General features: G+C 34.4%; 2 protein-coding genes across 6 annotated transcripts in view; one reads left to right on the top strand and one right to left on the bottom strand.

Annotated features, from left to right (window-relative positions):
• LOC106136223 (dynein axonemal assembly factor 10) overlaps nucleotides 1-12,516 on the bottom strand; it is a 38,602-nt gene extending 26,086 nt beyond the window's left edge. Inside the window, exons 1-2 of the mRNA XM_013336699.2 lie at nucleotides 12,436-12,516; nucleotides 5,131-5,184 (exon numbers count right to left, since the gene is read on the bottom strand). The gene's annotated coding sequence lies outside the window, so the exon portion shown is untranslated. The remainder of the gene's footprint in view (nucleotides 1-5,130; nucleotides 5,185-12,435) is intronic.
• LOC106136237 (uncharacterized) overlaps nucleotides 10,259-16,199 on the top strand; it is a 286,942-nt gene continuing 281,001 nt past the window's right edge. For all 5 annotated transcript variants that reach the window (XM_060949379.1, XM_060949376.1, XM_060949375.1 and 2 more), the window contains exon 1: nucleotides 10,259-10,416. In XM_060949379.1, the coding sequence (XP_060805362.1) occupies nucleotides 10,415-10,416 (2 nt within the window). In that variant the 5' untranslated portion in view covers nucleotides 10,259-10,414. The remainder of the gene's footprint in view (nucleotides 10,417-16,199) is intronic.

Raw genomic sequence — 16,199 nt, 5'->3', positions numbered from 1 at the left:
TCTTTTTTGGAGTCGGTGGGTTAAAGAAGTGTTACCCGAGCTCTTGCCTAGACGTAAATGGACCCAAGAGGGGTTGCAATTAAAAGTTGGAGATTTAGTTTTAGTAGTTGATCCATCATCTCCGCGTAACACCTGGCCAAAGGGGATTATAGAAAAAGTTTACCCAGGTGCAGATGGTAGAGTTAGGGTAGTCGACGTTAGGACTGGAGCGAGTGTGATAAAGCGGCCGGCTGCTCGCGTGGCCTCTTTTGGTTAAGGAACTGAGTATCCTCTATGAGGATACTAGGGGGGAAAATGTTAGCGACGGCCACGCTGCTAACCTTTTTGGTTCGGCGCCATAGTTTTATGTTTTTATGAGAAAAGAAAAATAAATGACATTGATCCAGCCTCTACCAGTGCCTCTGTCGGTTACACTGTGTATAATCAAATTTTTCTTATTAATCATGAACGAATTGAAAAGAAAGAGAAAAATTTTAAAGTTCACGAATAGACTCAAATAACCAATTGCGCAATTTTTTTTTCCACGAAATGTTTAGAGATAAGTGGGACAATAAAAAATTTTCAATTAATAATAAAGTGCCCTCATTATATTTTTTGAAAAAATAACACTGTAAATTCACTTTTTATCACGACAATATATTAATAAATAGGTCCAAATAGTAAAAAATAAAAGATCTCGCGTAAACTGAATCTTAAGTGATAGTTGAATTACAAAGCAGAACCCACATCATTATAATCTAAAATCCAAATGTAAAACAACAGACGGTTTGACCGTACAATATCGCTAAGGGTCAGGGCTTAACCCACCTGTCAAAATGTTGGTATCGGCTTTGGTCAGATAACTTTATCAAAGCTGAGGGTTGATCGGGCAAGTTGAGTTACCTCGTAATTAGCGACCGTTTGTACTTTAGGATTGTGACCTTTTGATTAACGACCTATTCATACATAATAATATGGTTAGGTCTATGCGGGATAGACAGAGCCAACAGTCTTGAAAATACTGAAAGGTACGCTCGGCTGTATATAACGACCGATTTATAAGTTAGGTAATTCTGGCATTAGTAATACTCGTAAATGTTATTTTTTCAACTTACCTAATAGAATGGTAGGTAAAGATCATAAAAGTCGTATAATATTCGGATTTCTATGTCAAAAATTGACAGAATTGAGTATTCATTATCAGTTTAAGTTTAAAGAAAATGATGACCTTCTTAATTTGGTTCTATATAACAGAAAAGTAATTTCTATCGAAATGACTAAATCAATCGTCGATTTATTATACCCGTTAAACCCCCAATTAAAAATATTTTATGTACATACACCACAAAAATAGAAGAAAAGGATTAGAAATCGGGGTGTTGATATATGCAACGGATTATTATCATTGAAATTTTATTGGAAAGTCTGTAATTACGCGAGATAATCTCGGGCGGGTCGCCGCGTGGGATGAATGCCAATGTCCTAATTCGAGGGCTGAGGGCACAGCGCAGACATAGATTTAGCTAGATACCTCTAGTTCAGCATTATATATTAATATAATATTTTTTTTGCCAAAATTATTACTTATTACTTAATTAGTATTAGACCTTAAGTAGTAACAAAGACTAATTTAATTACTGAAAATTGCCAAGGGAATGAAATCAAATGCAAAAGTCGGTAAAGGATGAATGTTTTGGTCTACGGCTACAGTTCAATACGGTACGATAATTAAAACACGACAGATATCGAATGATTCTTCAGTAGCAAATAGGCGTTCATTGGACACTGCCTGGATTGACACTCGAATAACAAGTACTGTATAAAACTTGTTGACTTGCTTCGTGAATCTGACCCTATCCAGAATTATTATCAACAGTCGCACGAATTGGTTCTCTCCAGAGAGGTGAGGTGAGAACTGGAATAAATGCCAGGAGAAAGAAACAGCACTTGCAAGGTCTAGCTAGATCTATGTCTATGGCCAAGGGCTTGTGCCGTAATGACTACTGTCACTGTAATGATGACGAGGATGTAAGGGGACTTTTTATATTTCAGGATTTATGAGATCATATTGAGCGAGATAGACATGTTGAAAGGGTCTTGGGATTGTTAAAATCCAAACTTCAAACTAGTATTATAAATACGAAAGTGTAAAAATTAATATGTATAAAGTGTAAAAAACCTGAATTGCGGCGCAAATAAAATATAATATGTTTATTTGCGCCGCAATTCAGGTTTTTTTACATAAATACTTAGAAGAACTTGACCCCTTGTGAGAGGTTGGTTAGGATTTGGAAAAACTTAAAGTAACAGTAGAGCCGGCGTATATGTTTATGTTTTGATTGTTTGTTTGTTATTTTGTTACTTGAAATTTCAAATTCTCACAATAATACCTTAAAGAAAACATAAATACAAACAAATACATTTAAAAAATAACTTAATAACGCAGGTTTCGGGCAGCTAGCTTTTATAAAACTTGCGTTTATTCTTGTAAATTGTTCGATAATTACACAAGAAATTGTATTTGATATTAATTAGAAAACCGACACTTTAAATAATCACAAGGTATATCTAAAATAATTATCACAGAAAAGCCGACTGAGTCGTCGTTAACTCGCATTGATAGAAACATCCAAATTTTTAATTAACCTAATTAAAAAAGCGTCAGGTTACTCGGGCTTTCTTAAAAAAATAATTTAATAAAGAAAATGTGACGACAAAATGAAATTAAAGTAAGTAATTGGTTTGTGAGAAATTCTCAGCCCGTGATGATACTTAATATTTTCCGAGTACCCCCCGCGCGGGGGGAGAGTATTATGTCCAAGAACGTAGAGAAAGTTTAGATGAAATGAGACGAGTTGAAATGAATCTACATTGTAAATAGAAAATTTACGTTAGATGCTTCGAAAGATAAACTAGTACTGCACTTTATTTTTTCACTAGTACCTACTTGTCAGGAAAAAAAATAATGCATGCTTTGATCTCGCCGTTTTTATCGCGCGAAAAGTTATAGCTGTTTCGCTTCTTCTATAAAGCGGCACGGGACAGCGATAGGTTTTCGCGCGATAAAAATGGCGTCGCGCATGCCATGTTCCGGGGGCTGATGTGTGGTTCCTGATACTTTACAATATGACCACCTCATGCATATCTTTCTCATGGATAACGTAAGCGGCGACTACCTCCTATTATTCTATGTACGGTACATACGGTACATACATAAGGTACATAATGTACCTTTCACGTTTCATCTTAATCTGTATTAGTATTATCAAGCTTTAAGTTATATGAACTTTCTTCGTGCTTCGGACCTTGGGGTTAACTTTTTCAAATTTCTCATTCCCCTCATCAAAAATTGGTACTACCTATAAATATTTTAGTCCTCTGGTTAACTTCGGCAACCCTCCGCCATTGTACATTTGTTGTGTGTATAAAATCGAAACATAATATAATAGAAATTATAGCATGTAATTAAAAAGGGAATGACTTTTTTTTTAAAAGCCGAAATCTCATATTGTAAATTATTTTAATTTACACATTGTGTCCCAGATCGGTGATTATCTTTTGATGTGGTTTCCAGTATAGAGAGGCTTAACGATGAAATGGAAATTATTATACCAACTGGATTTTATATAGGTAATACTCGTAATAATTCGGGATTCCCATTATTTATAAGACAAAATGCTACTAATGTAACCAACATTAGTAGCATTTTGTCTTATAAACTTATAAAGGGTAGAATTTTTTTTTCATAATGTTATTGAAACATAATTTCTAAATGCAAATTCTTTCTTGATTACTGATTATTAAAATAATAAATAAATGTATTTTTGAGAAAAGTTTAGTTACTAAAAACAAGTACTTACACGTTCACATGCCGCAATTAATACTGCTGGAATTCTGACCGACCCAGATCTTTTGCATTAAAAACTAACGTATCATGACCAAATTAGAATAGTAGGTGCGTGGAGATTTTATGTTAGGATACCCACATGTACATTAACAACATAATATAACAATTTGAGCACAAACACGCTGTTATGAGTAAGGAGTAATGAAAGGTCTGAGTAAGCCAAACTCCACGGGCATTAATAGTACTTAGTTATGAAGATTAAACAAAAAGTTTAAATTTCGATCGCTGCGTAATCTATATCTCAATGAGCTGAAGCAGAAATAAATGTGCCACTCGGCCGCCCATTTGCGGATACTACATAAATTAAACAACAAGCTAAGTAAATTGTTCGACTGTCCGACTGTGTAGGCGCCTTATTGTATCCATTCATAACAAAGAACATTAACTAAATACTTTTCCCAGGCTGTTTGATGAATGGATTTTACTTTGAAACTAAAGTTAAATGAATGCTTTAAATACACTACGCAATTTTTAGTCTGCGGTAAAGGGTAACTAAGTTAATTGCATAAAAGCGCTATTGCAAACTTTCCGCTCAATGAAATTATTATTGTAACATTTGTAAAACTTTTTGAAGTATTTATAGAGAAGAATCAAGTTACGCAACTCGTAATAAATAGAAACTGAAGAATAATAAGTATGGTTGTATTTGTTTGTTGTTATATTTGTTTAAATAACGACCTTTGGAAATGTACCCTGTAATCGGAAGTTAGAAGAGTTGGTAGTGCCAATGGGCCACAAAAGAGGGAGACAGAGGGTCACAATATGATCCAAAAGGATGATAATTTAAGAAGAAGAAAGTAAGTAATCCGATACCATCCTATAGAAGATTCTTAGACTACCACAAGAAGGAGCGAGAGAAAAAAAATGGGACGTAAAACGACCATATTTTCAAAGTTACACGTGTTTACTTTAGGTCCTATTCAAAAAGTTTACGACTGTGGATGTTACAAGTTCGATATATAAATAAGGGAGAAATATTTGCTAAACAGTAAACTTTCTTGAAGGTCAGTGATGGATCTGGGAATGAGCATTTATGAATTTTTTTTTATGATTTTTTTTCTATTTTTACCATTACATGTTAGCAACAATAAAATTATGCAATCTTTTACTTAAATAATTCAATCAAGATAAAATTAACTCAAGAAATGAAGGAAAAATCTAATAAAGTTGTGATTCTTCTTATATATGATGGGTTAGCAATCTGTCACTATTTAAATCTCAATTCCATTACAATATATACTTACCATAAAGCTGAACGTAGCCTTTTCAGTCTTGTTGAAAGTGATGGCTCTGACTACCTGCAAGGAATAAAAACATGTATGTATTTTAAGAAATATTTAATATTCACATTCTATTGGCCATTGTTAATTTTTATACTTCATATTTTAACTCTCATTTCATGAAATCATAATACATCTACTTATAATTCGCTATTGAAGAAATATTTCATCAAAAAAATAAATTGAAAATTTTCATCATAAAAATAAATTTTTAATAAACGTATTAAATTATCTTATTCTTACTTAGGTTTTTCGTTCAGTCATGTATTGAAGCCAATTAAACTTCGCAATATTACCCAGAACTGAGTCCATCTCTGGTAAGCCATCCCACGTCCTGTAACTTTCACTCTGAGGTTACTCAATGTCCAAACTAATCCGTATCAAGCTAAAATAAACATGTTTGATTGCCTTATATAACAAAACGTTTTGCGTAGAGTCTCGTTTCCATGGATATTTCTAGAAAAAAAAAATAACTTTTGATTCGTATATGCATAGAAAATTTTATCAAAATCGGTTCAATTTGCGTAACAATCAGATAACTTACATTGCATTTATAACATTAGAATAGATATTTTATATCTTGCCTTCATTTCACGTAATGCAATTTAAACAATACAAAGAAAGTGGATAAATAATTGAAATAGTGGGTCAGTTATAATTAAAACCTTATAAAAAAAATTGTAATACTCGTATTTCATAGAAGGACTCAAGTTTGCCTCAGAAAAACCATTTTACCACTCATTAACTTTTGTTTAATCCTAAAACTATTCTGTACTGTATACACAAATAAACATGTTAATACATAGTCACTTCTTTATCCCTTGCAGGGTAGGCAGAGCCAACAGTCTTGAAAAAACTTAAGGGCCAAGTTCAGACGTAGCTGTGTTTTACAACATATTATAACTAGCCTTTATGAATACATCAAACACCTGAAACTTTAGGTGATTATATATCGCATATATGTGGTTTAATATAGGAAGTTTAACATTTAAACTGTGTAATATTTCCTAGAAAAGCTTAGAGTACGCCTCTGGCAAGCAGCCCACGTACTGTAACTTTAGCTTTGCGGTTATTCATGTGCCGTGTGGTTCCAGGCATTTAAGAATTGATTGATTCCATCTCATTGCAAGACGGGACCATGACAAGATACCTAAACTAGGTATACCTAGTCTTTGTGTCCGGGATGGAAATGTAGGTTTCTTGTGATGTGGTATAGAGTAAGATAAAGGCTTCCTTCTCGTTCTGAAGTTTCGAAAAGTTATTGTCATTGTATTTACTTATATTACTCGTAGCTGTGGGGAACTCGAATCCTCGAGGTTAATATGACTACCTAGGACAAAGCGGTCGCTTTTAGTTGATCCAACTTTGAGATGGAGGTCTCTCGGACGATCCAACTGGGCTGGCCAGCGTTCAGTGGATGTTTTGATGTGAGTTCAGATAGGTCTCTGACCAGAGCGTGCTGCCTAAGTGCCGTAGGGTGCCGAGACGTGGTCTATAACAGTTGGCCTCTTAAATAGGCTGAGGATCACTCAGCGACCTATGAAGAGCTATGCTAAGTGTTTTTCTGCGAGATCAGGAATAAGGAGATCCGTAGACGAACGAAAGTAACCGAAACAACTCGGGTCAGTAAACTGAAGAGCCCTTCGAGAAATGTGAACTGCAATGGGCAGGCCACATTTCTCGAAGGGCCGATGGGGCCAAAAAGTCCTCGAGTGGAGATCACGTAATGGAAAGCTCAGTCTAGAGCCCCTCGCGAGATTGACAAATGATTTGGTGAAGTCTGCGGGGAAACTTTGGATGCAGGTCACCTCCAACGGAGCGAGGTGGAAGTCATTGGGGGAGGGCTATGTTCAGCAGAGGACGTACTACGGCTGAAATGATGATTATGATGACATTAATGTGATGATTATGAAGACAGATTATCGGTTAATTGCTAACTAAACAAAAATTTTTTAAGTAAATTATCGGTATTAAATTATAAATTCTAGATCTATAAAACTTGTAATAACAATCACAAAATGGTTGGTACCAACTTTAAGATATGAAATGAACTTGATGACAAGTTCACAAAGAAAGTTTTTGTTAGAATTGACGGACAAATTCAGTTCTGGAGATTATTTTCTCTCGGCCACCTGGGACGGAAATAAAAATTAAGTTAAAGATACAAATGTACTTTTCTAACATTATAATTTAGATTTCTAGATCAAATGTACAGAATGGATTCTGATGAGGTTTCTGTGATTGCAAAAAAGAGCTGTGTTATACATAGTGCCGTGTGGTTCCCGGCACCAATACAAAAAAAGAAAAGGACCACTCCATCTCTTTCCTATGGATGTCGTAAAAGGTGACTAAGGGATAGGCTTATAAAATTGCAATTCTTCTTTTTAGGCGATGGGCTAGCAACCTGTCACTATTTGGATCCTCCTTTTGGTTCGCCGTAGTCGGATAGAATGAGTTTAGTAATGAATTTTACTAAGAGGAGTGTTATGCCATTCATATCATTCGACACGAGAATGCAACGGGGATACATACATACAGATATGTAGTTACGTCTGTATCCCTTGCGGGGTGGACAGAGCCTACAGTCTTGGAAAGACTGAAAGACCACGTTCAGCTATAAAGATGGAGATGACGACAGCATATATTTTTTTATCACACACAAATTTAGTTTTCTACATAGCACAAATTTATTTGCTTTTCAGTAAGTACTAAACAAAATTATCCCGAGCGTTTGTATTTTATGTTTTTTCTTTATTGAATGTGATGACAAAATCTACCAAACTCGGGAAAATATTATTAGCTGGGCGAGATTGACGCCAATTCAATATGTGTCGGGACCAAACTTAATTAAAGGTACATATGAAAACCGATCACAGCCTCTTGATTTGCTATCAAAATGCGTGTAAATATGTTTTTAAATTCCCTGATTTTGTTTCCGGTATACTAGACGGTACGGTAGAATTGAACCACGAACCACGATATATATTTCCTATGAATGTTGTTAAAGGCGACTAAGGGATAGGATATAAATTTGGGATCCTCTTGTAAGCGATGGGCTAGCAACATGTCACTATTTAAATTTAAATTCCATCATAAAGTCATACAACTGAACCTCTTTCGGTCTTTACAAGACCGTTGGCCTTGTCTACTCCGCAAGGGATGTAGACGTGACTGTATGTATGTGTGTATGTTTGTTTATGTTATGCTGGTGGGTTTTAAATGAGACCGGCCTTGATCGATCGATCTGAAAGGTCAGGTCAAGAGTGCCTTTCAAGAGTATAGGATACTCCTGTCCTGAGTTTCTGAAAGAAACTTCAGCGACGAGTTAGCATGTAAAGATTGATGACGCAAAATAACTAAGCAGGGATAGTAGTATGCGCAAAGATTTAGTCTGTGCCTGCCTATCCAAGAAAGAGGTGTGATCGTATGTTCATTAAAAACAGGCAGAAATTTAGAATTCCCAAGAAAAATATCCATTTATATCATTGAGAAAGACTTTGCTTGAACTCCCAAGTAGTTAAAGTAAGATTAAGCGACGTTAAGAGGTGCTGATGGATGGACAACGCATCAATTATTCGGTATCAAATAAACGGATCGGGGGCTGCAGATAAAAATCGACAGCCGTATTTTTAAGCGGAGTGGGCAATAAGGAAGGCTTAATCGTTTTATACTGTCTGTTTGTTTGTTTGTAATATCTTTATTGCATAGAAATTTACACAGTAACAAGAAAATAGTACATAGTTATAAAAGAAACAAATCAATTGCAATGGCGGATAGTTTGACTGTTGTGTAAAAACTTGAATTACTAACTGTTTGTTACCCGTGACTACTACGTGAAACAACATAATAATCACGGCTTTATAGTAGACAGAGCCAAAAGTCATCAAAATACTGAAAGGCTATGCTCGGCCGCTTGGCTTGATTATAGAATTCAGTATCAAATAGTGACAGGTTGCTAGTCCATCGCCTAAAAGAGAAATCCCAAGTATACGATTAGCCTATCCCTTAGTCTCATCGTACAACATCCATAGGAAAGGGATGGAGTGGTCCTATTCTTTATATTGGTAACCACACATACATAATTATTATAATATATATATATAATTTAAAAATTTCAACTTAATATGTTAATCCAATGCCTCCGTTAGAAAATCCATTCAGAAGTTTTAGCGTGAAAGAACCACACACATACACAAATCCTTAAAAACTTTCGCATTTATAATATAGGTATATACCTAAGTAGGAAAATAGATTTGACGAATAATAATAGCACGGAACTGTCTAGAAAATAAGACGAAGTACTTAGACGAAATAGGAGCGATTTCTCAGTATATTCCTGCCAAAGTTTTAAAAGATTTCGTTTGTTTGTTCGGATTTTACGACGCGATCGTCAGATCCAATTTCATTTACTATGCACATAGTTTACTTTATTGTATAAGTTGTGGGGATGTTTTCTCATATATATTGTTAAGGGATTAATGTAAGCAGTTCACTAGCTGATTATTATAATGATCTGAAGCACAGGTGGTAGAAATTAATGGCTAAGATTAGCAGGTATAGTGTATAAACGTAATTGTTCGCTGATTTTTTTTTTATATTTCTACCCGCGCTGAGTCCATTTTCCGGACAAAGAAATGTTAAATTTCATCACCTAAGTGACCGAATTGGAATAATCCAGAAAAAAGGAAAAGGGCTTTGAACTTCTTCTTTACATGTCGCAGTCGTTGAATCTCATTTCTGCTTCGAGGCTAACAAAGAGAACACAAACATCTGGAAACAAATATTTTATTTAGCTTTAATGTAGGTTGATACGGACGCATAAAAGTGTGCCCAACGTAACAGTTTCAGGTTAAAGCGTTCCCAAGCCTTTGCTTTTCGTATACCGATTCCTGTATATCCTCAAATATTTCGATAAATTTATGGTAATCTCGCTTCTGACAGTCCTAAAAAAAAGGACTATAATTTTCGCCTCAAGTGTCAGTGCGTCGAACCGCAAATGCGGAAAGCGGCTGAAATCTTGCGTGAGGGGCAGGGGACTCGCCGTAGACCCTGTAACGAGTCTCGTAGAACGATTTCAGTACTCCGGCATCCGCCGAAGACGCCAGACGTTGATTCTGTGTCGGTCGTCTCCGCGCGCGAGTGATTATTACGATGTCGAGTGACGAAAATAATTTCAAGTGATACCAGTGAGTGATTTTACTCTTGTGTTTATCAACATAGGTGGGCCTGTTAGATTCTCGACGGTAAAATGTAAGTATTTCCCACTGATTGTGACATACCGGCGGGTCCTTTATTTAATTAAATTGTGTTCTGCGGAGATTATCATACTTTGCGGTTCAGATAAGAAGAAAATTTAATTTAAAAGTTCTGAATCGTGTTAATAACTTGTTATTTTTACGGGAAAAGATAACTCTTAGATTTGAAATTTTACGCTCAATAACATAATTTTCTATACTTCAGTGATAATCTTTGGGCCCGTCGGCAAGTCAAACACCAAGAAATTAATTTATTATTATCCATCTGCATAATGTTAAATCTATTCATGAATTTGATAGATATTCTCAAATTGTGGTTAATTGTTAAAACACATACATCTTAGTTTGGTCCAAAGGTTTGAATGACAGAGAATGCACATTTTAGAAGCATTAAGTGTAATAAATAAATAAAATGAAACACTACTTCTATTTATCGAAAAAAAAATGGTATCAAATATATTCCTGAAAATAATTGCCAAAATAGACGAAAAGCGTATAATATATTAATAAATAGTTTTAAAGTAGTATTGTATATATAATACTCATTCTCTTATCTTTAAAGATTCATAGCTAAGATTCCAAGTTGCACGCTCTGCTGCTATGCTTTGGAACCTAGGGTCCGCTTTTTTCAAATGTGTCTCACACGTGTCGTTTCAGTTGTTGCTATAAATAATTATATGACAAAAAATCGATTGAATTATAGCTATTTTATAGAAATATAACAAAAATCCTTTTAACAATGTAGGCGCGATATTAATTCTAGTAAAAATTCCAACATTTACTTTTTTGTCGTCTTAGTTTGTAAAATATTAAAAATAAATTCGTGAACGAAATCGATTTAACTTATTGTTAATATTGTAGTTAAGTAAATCTTTACGAATTCATCAGACGGAGTTTAAAGCTGCCGCATAGAAACTATCTAGGTTTCTCGTATTATGTTTGGCTGTAGGTGGGTATTTAGATAAAAATATTTCGAGTTCCCTGTTTTTTTTTTTTTTTTTTGTAGAATACAAGCAACAACTAAAAAAGGCATGACGAAACACATCAGTAAACCTATAGACATGTAATCACTTTTGTCTTCGTGTTAGGTTTATCATGTGCTCTATATATAAGCGGTTGCGCGTAAATAATGCTTTATTCCAATCACATAGTATATAATTTACTATAGTTCAGTTAATTAACTAAAGTTTCGTACGAATTCGTTACGTTAATTTTGCGTGATAGTGTAAAAAACATATGTATTGAGATGCGATAACATTTCGCAGTTATACGATTTTACATACAACACTAATCGCCTATAGTAAAATGACATAGGTACGTTAGTTAGAACGCGTACGAATGTTGAAACTAGTTGGCAAGCGTACAATGCACATTTTGTTCGTCTGCGATAATACCACTCCACACTGAACGGTCAAGGCAAAGCTTATTTATTGCTTTTGCTGTCGCTCGTTCTGGCTAAACATTTTCATATTACACGAATTTTGGATGTGCAAAATTAACGAGGTCGTTAGAAATACATACGACAAAGTTCACGGACGACGGGAGAGTTCGTATTTACGAACGTTTATTATAATATTAATAATTAAATTTTTATTATAATTTTTAAATAAAAGAGTGGTTCTAGTGATTTAGGGTATGTAGATTCATTAAAAAGTTTATACCTATGTATATGTGATCTATTTATTTATTAACTTAACAAAAAGAGTATTTCATGAACCCCGTAGGAATAAAAATTGACAGGATTTTCAATAAATAACCGACGCTGAGAATACTTAATTTTTTGAACGAACGTCTGAATTAAAATTTAGACTTTAGCGAAAATTGTAGCTTATGTGTAGTCTGCAAATCCCTTTGTTGCAGTTGTTTTTCCGATAAAAAAGGGGAAGATTAACAAATATTAACATATATGTACCTATTTCAAAATGCTTTGACGGCAATAGCATCATCTGCTGTATTAATAATAAATTCATCGATTGATTTTTTTTTTCATTTAATAGATTAAGAAAAATTTTACCTTATTCCAGATTTGTCGTCAATAATAAAATCATCACTCTTCATTATGTTTGCTTGTCCACGAATATTCAATTATCAATTATACTCTTTTGTAGAATCGAAATAAAAAAAAAACTAACCAAATTAAAAAAAGAGGTTCTGTATTAGACCCTTATGTGTGTTCGCTAATAAGTTTTAAATAAGAAAGTTAATGAAAAAAACTGATCACAGGGGACTTATTATTGACTAGCACATATTCTTCAAAAGATTGCATTATCAATATCTGATAATGATATTCGAAGATTTGATAAAGATAAGGTTTTCTTGAATATCTTTGGCAGGTATCAATGTCAGTGCAATCATATGCATCTTGAAACTCTACACTTACTTTTTATCTCTACACCAAATACTATATCGAGGGAGACCGTTTGTATAGTTACATACTTTCTTTGCAAAACACCGTTTCTCCTACAAAATATTTTTTATATATTTTAATCAAACCACTCCACTCAAATGTTGTGAAATCTGTTGAATATGTATTTGCTTTCCACATTTAAAGCTCATTGCTTTAACCGATTTATTTTGTAATTATATACTGAGCGCCATCTGCTTATCCTTTCTCTGGGTGAAGTTTTATTCACAATTCAAAGAATAAGGTCGCCTTTTGCTGCTGTGTTTTTTAGAATTTTCTGTAATTTATTGTGGTTCAATAAAGAGTTATTTTATTTTATTATTGTAAATCAATTTCATTTGCGCTAAAAGACGAATAAATCGCGCTTTTGACATTATCCATTTTAATCAACATAATATGTTTGAAAGTCTTTCCCAACCACAGTAGTTCACATCGTGAATTGAAGTTTCGGACGATCGATGAAAGGGTTCAGAGGCAAAGTTACTTCTAACTAAATCGAGCGTTGAATATCAATGGCCTAGGGTTCAGTCCCAGTAGATAAACCTAGGCCTACTTAGAATTCTGAATCATTTGAAATAGAGATTTTTAAAAGACATTCACACTACTGTTATAAAAGTGACAGTGTGTTGTATGAAAAACGTTGAACTATTGCATGCATGTGATGTGGAGGACGGTTCTCTGTGATTTATCAATTAAATCAAAGGATAGTAATATTATAACTACAGTAGAGTTCAAACAGTTTCAAGATATTCTTATCTAGAGGCACACTATTTACTACTAAACAAATTTGCAAAGGCTAGCTGTTACTAAAAAACTTTGGGAAGCATTCTCCGACTCACTAAGGCATCTGTTTTTGCGAAGTCTATATTTATCAATGGTTTTTGCGCCAAGGAAAAACATTGATAAATGATGAGGGATGTACAGGACGACCTAAATAAATGTTTACGCAACTTATCTAGATATTCATATAGAATAATAGTTTCTTATGCCATTATATATATACGTGCCGTGTGGTTCCCGGCACTAAAAAATAGGACCACTCAATATCTTTCCCATAAATGACGTAAAAGGCGACTAAGGGATAGGCTAATAATGTTGAGATTCTTCTGAGAGAGATGAGTTGGGCTAGCAACTTTCCAGTACGAGTATTTGAATCTCAATTCCATTATTAAGCAGCTAAATATGGCCTTTTAGTGTTTTTAAGACTGTTGGCTTTGTCTACTTTGGAAGGAATATAGACGTGACTATATGTATGTTTTCTACATATATTCGACAGATGAACATAGAAGTAACATTTGCTTCGACAACCGCTATCTACTAAATCACTACATTTAAATCACTATATATTTTCTCTGTCTGTGTGTGTGCGCTAATCTCGGAAAGTTGTGGACTGATTTTGTTCCTGCTTAAAATTTCGGAATAAGGGTTTTTTTAAGAAAGGTTTATATCTATAAATGCTACCCGTGCAAAGCCGCGGCGGGTCGCTAGTAAGTATACATATAAAAGCGGACACTGACTGACTGATTGGCTGAGATATCAATGCATAGCCTAAACCACTGGATCTAGACATTGAATTTGGCACTTAGTCTCCTTAACTGGTCTAGGTGAATATCCCAAAATTTCTTCCTGATCGAAAATTACTGCGATTTTTCATTCGAGTCGCTTCGTAGTCGAAGTAAAACATAAATTAAACGAGTACTTAATCATTAAAAGATCCCGTATATAGAAAATGACTGTTTAAAATGCAATAGATCAAGTTATTTGTGTCAATGCAATGCCGTTTATCAATGAGGTAGATACGATACGTATCACAAGTATTATAAATGTTTACCTTGGTTCGAATCACGATCACCTACCTATCCCTTCACTCCACAAGTTCTAAAGTGGGTGGTCGGTCACTTTGCTGTGAATAATGTAATGATGTCACAGTCAACATAAAATATGGAGAGATTAGATGTAGATTTTTTTATTATTTAACTAAAAGAAGAGTTTTTTAAATTAAAGTGTGAGGGTGTATTTGAAACATTCATACATATTTATATAATCATGCCTCTATTTCGAGGGTTAGGCAGAGGCATTTGAAACAGTCCTTACATTTTTCTTACGATTCAAAATCTTCTCTCTTTGTACTTAAAATATACAAGTCAAAGCATTACGATAGGAAAGAGACAAGAGAAGAAAAAGATACATGTAAGCAAACAGAGAATGGGAAAAGAGTCCCAAAAAATTATATAAAATATCTCAAAGATTTTTACCGATTAACCCAAAAGACACATTTTAACAGGTAATTTTAATACTTCGTTGTGGAACACCTTGATCAGATCAAAAAAATATATTGGACGTTTAAATTAAGGCGTCACGTTTTTCGTCGATACATCTATGTACTGCTTAATTTATGATATTGATGTATCTTCGCTGAAAACTTTACTCACTGCGGGGTCACGTTTCATCAGATAGTGGTATGTGTTGTGTGATTTTAATATTTTGTATGCATACTATTTTATTTTAGCTATATTTTCAAGTGGCGGAACATACAAATTATTTATACGTCTCTTGCGGGGTAGACAGACACAGCAGTCTCGAAAGATTGATAATCCCAAGTTTATAAGCCTATCCCTTAGATAGAGTGGTCTTATTCTTATTTATATTGGTGCCGAAAATCATAATTAATTTAATCATTATCAGTATTTACTTTTTGGCAAGAGTGTCGCCTTTTTATTACATTATTATTAATCTCCTTTAGTCTCTGTTCCCGTGAGAGTTTCGAAATATCCTTTCTTACTTGTCCATTACACTTCTGATGGAGAAGGTTCTCGACAGGTTCGGCTGAACGTTATCTGTCTGTCAGCCATTCAGTAATTGAAAGTTTAATATACCTATTTTATATTTATGAATGAAGGAAAATTATGCTTTAGTTCTTCTTGAAGACAATGAGCTAGCAACCTGTCCTATGTCTCAACCTCGATTCCGTAAACGTAGACTACGTTTACGGAATCGAGTTTGAAGACTTCTCACCGTTGACTCTGTTTAAAACTTTATTTTTGAAGATGTCCGTCATCTCACAATACTACACACAATCATTTATCACGTCTTTATCTCGGGGTAGACAAAGCCACAAAAAGTCTCAAAAAGACTGACACGGGACAACTTACACAGATTGAGTTAGCCTCGAAGTAAGTTCGAGACTTGTGTTACGAGATACTAACTCAACGATATTAATTCTTATAATAAAATACTTACATCGATAAACATCCAAGACCTAGGCCAACCAGAAAAAGTTCTTTTCTCATCATGCCTTGGCCGGGATTCGAACCCGGGACCTACGGTGTCACAGACAAGCGTACTACCGCTGCGTCACAGGGGCCGTTAATTTT

This window comes from Amyelois transitella, chromosome 18 (assembly GCF_032362555.1).
Source record: "Amyelois transitella isolate CPQ chromosome 18, ilAmyTran1.1, whole genome shotgun sequence".
Taxonomy (NCBI): domain Eukaryota; kingdom Metazoa; phylum Arthropoda; class Insecta; order Lepidoptera; family Pyralidae; genus Amyelois; species Amyelois transitella.
The sequence above is the reverse complement of the archived record's forward strand: the minus strand, read 5'-3'. Positions and strand labels throughout refer to the sequence as shown.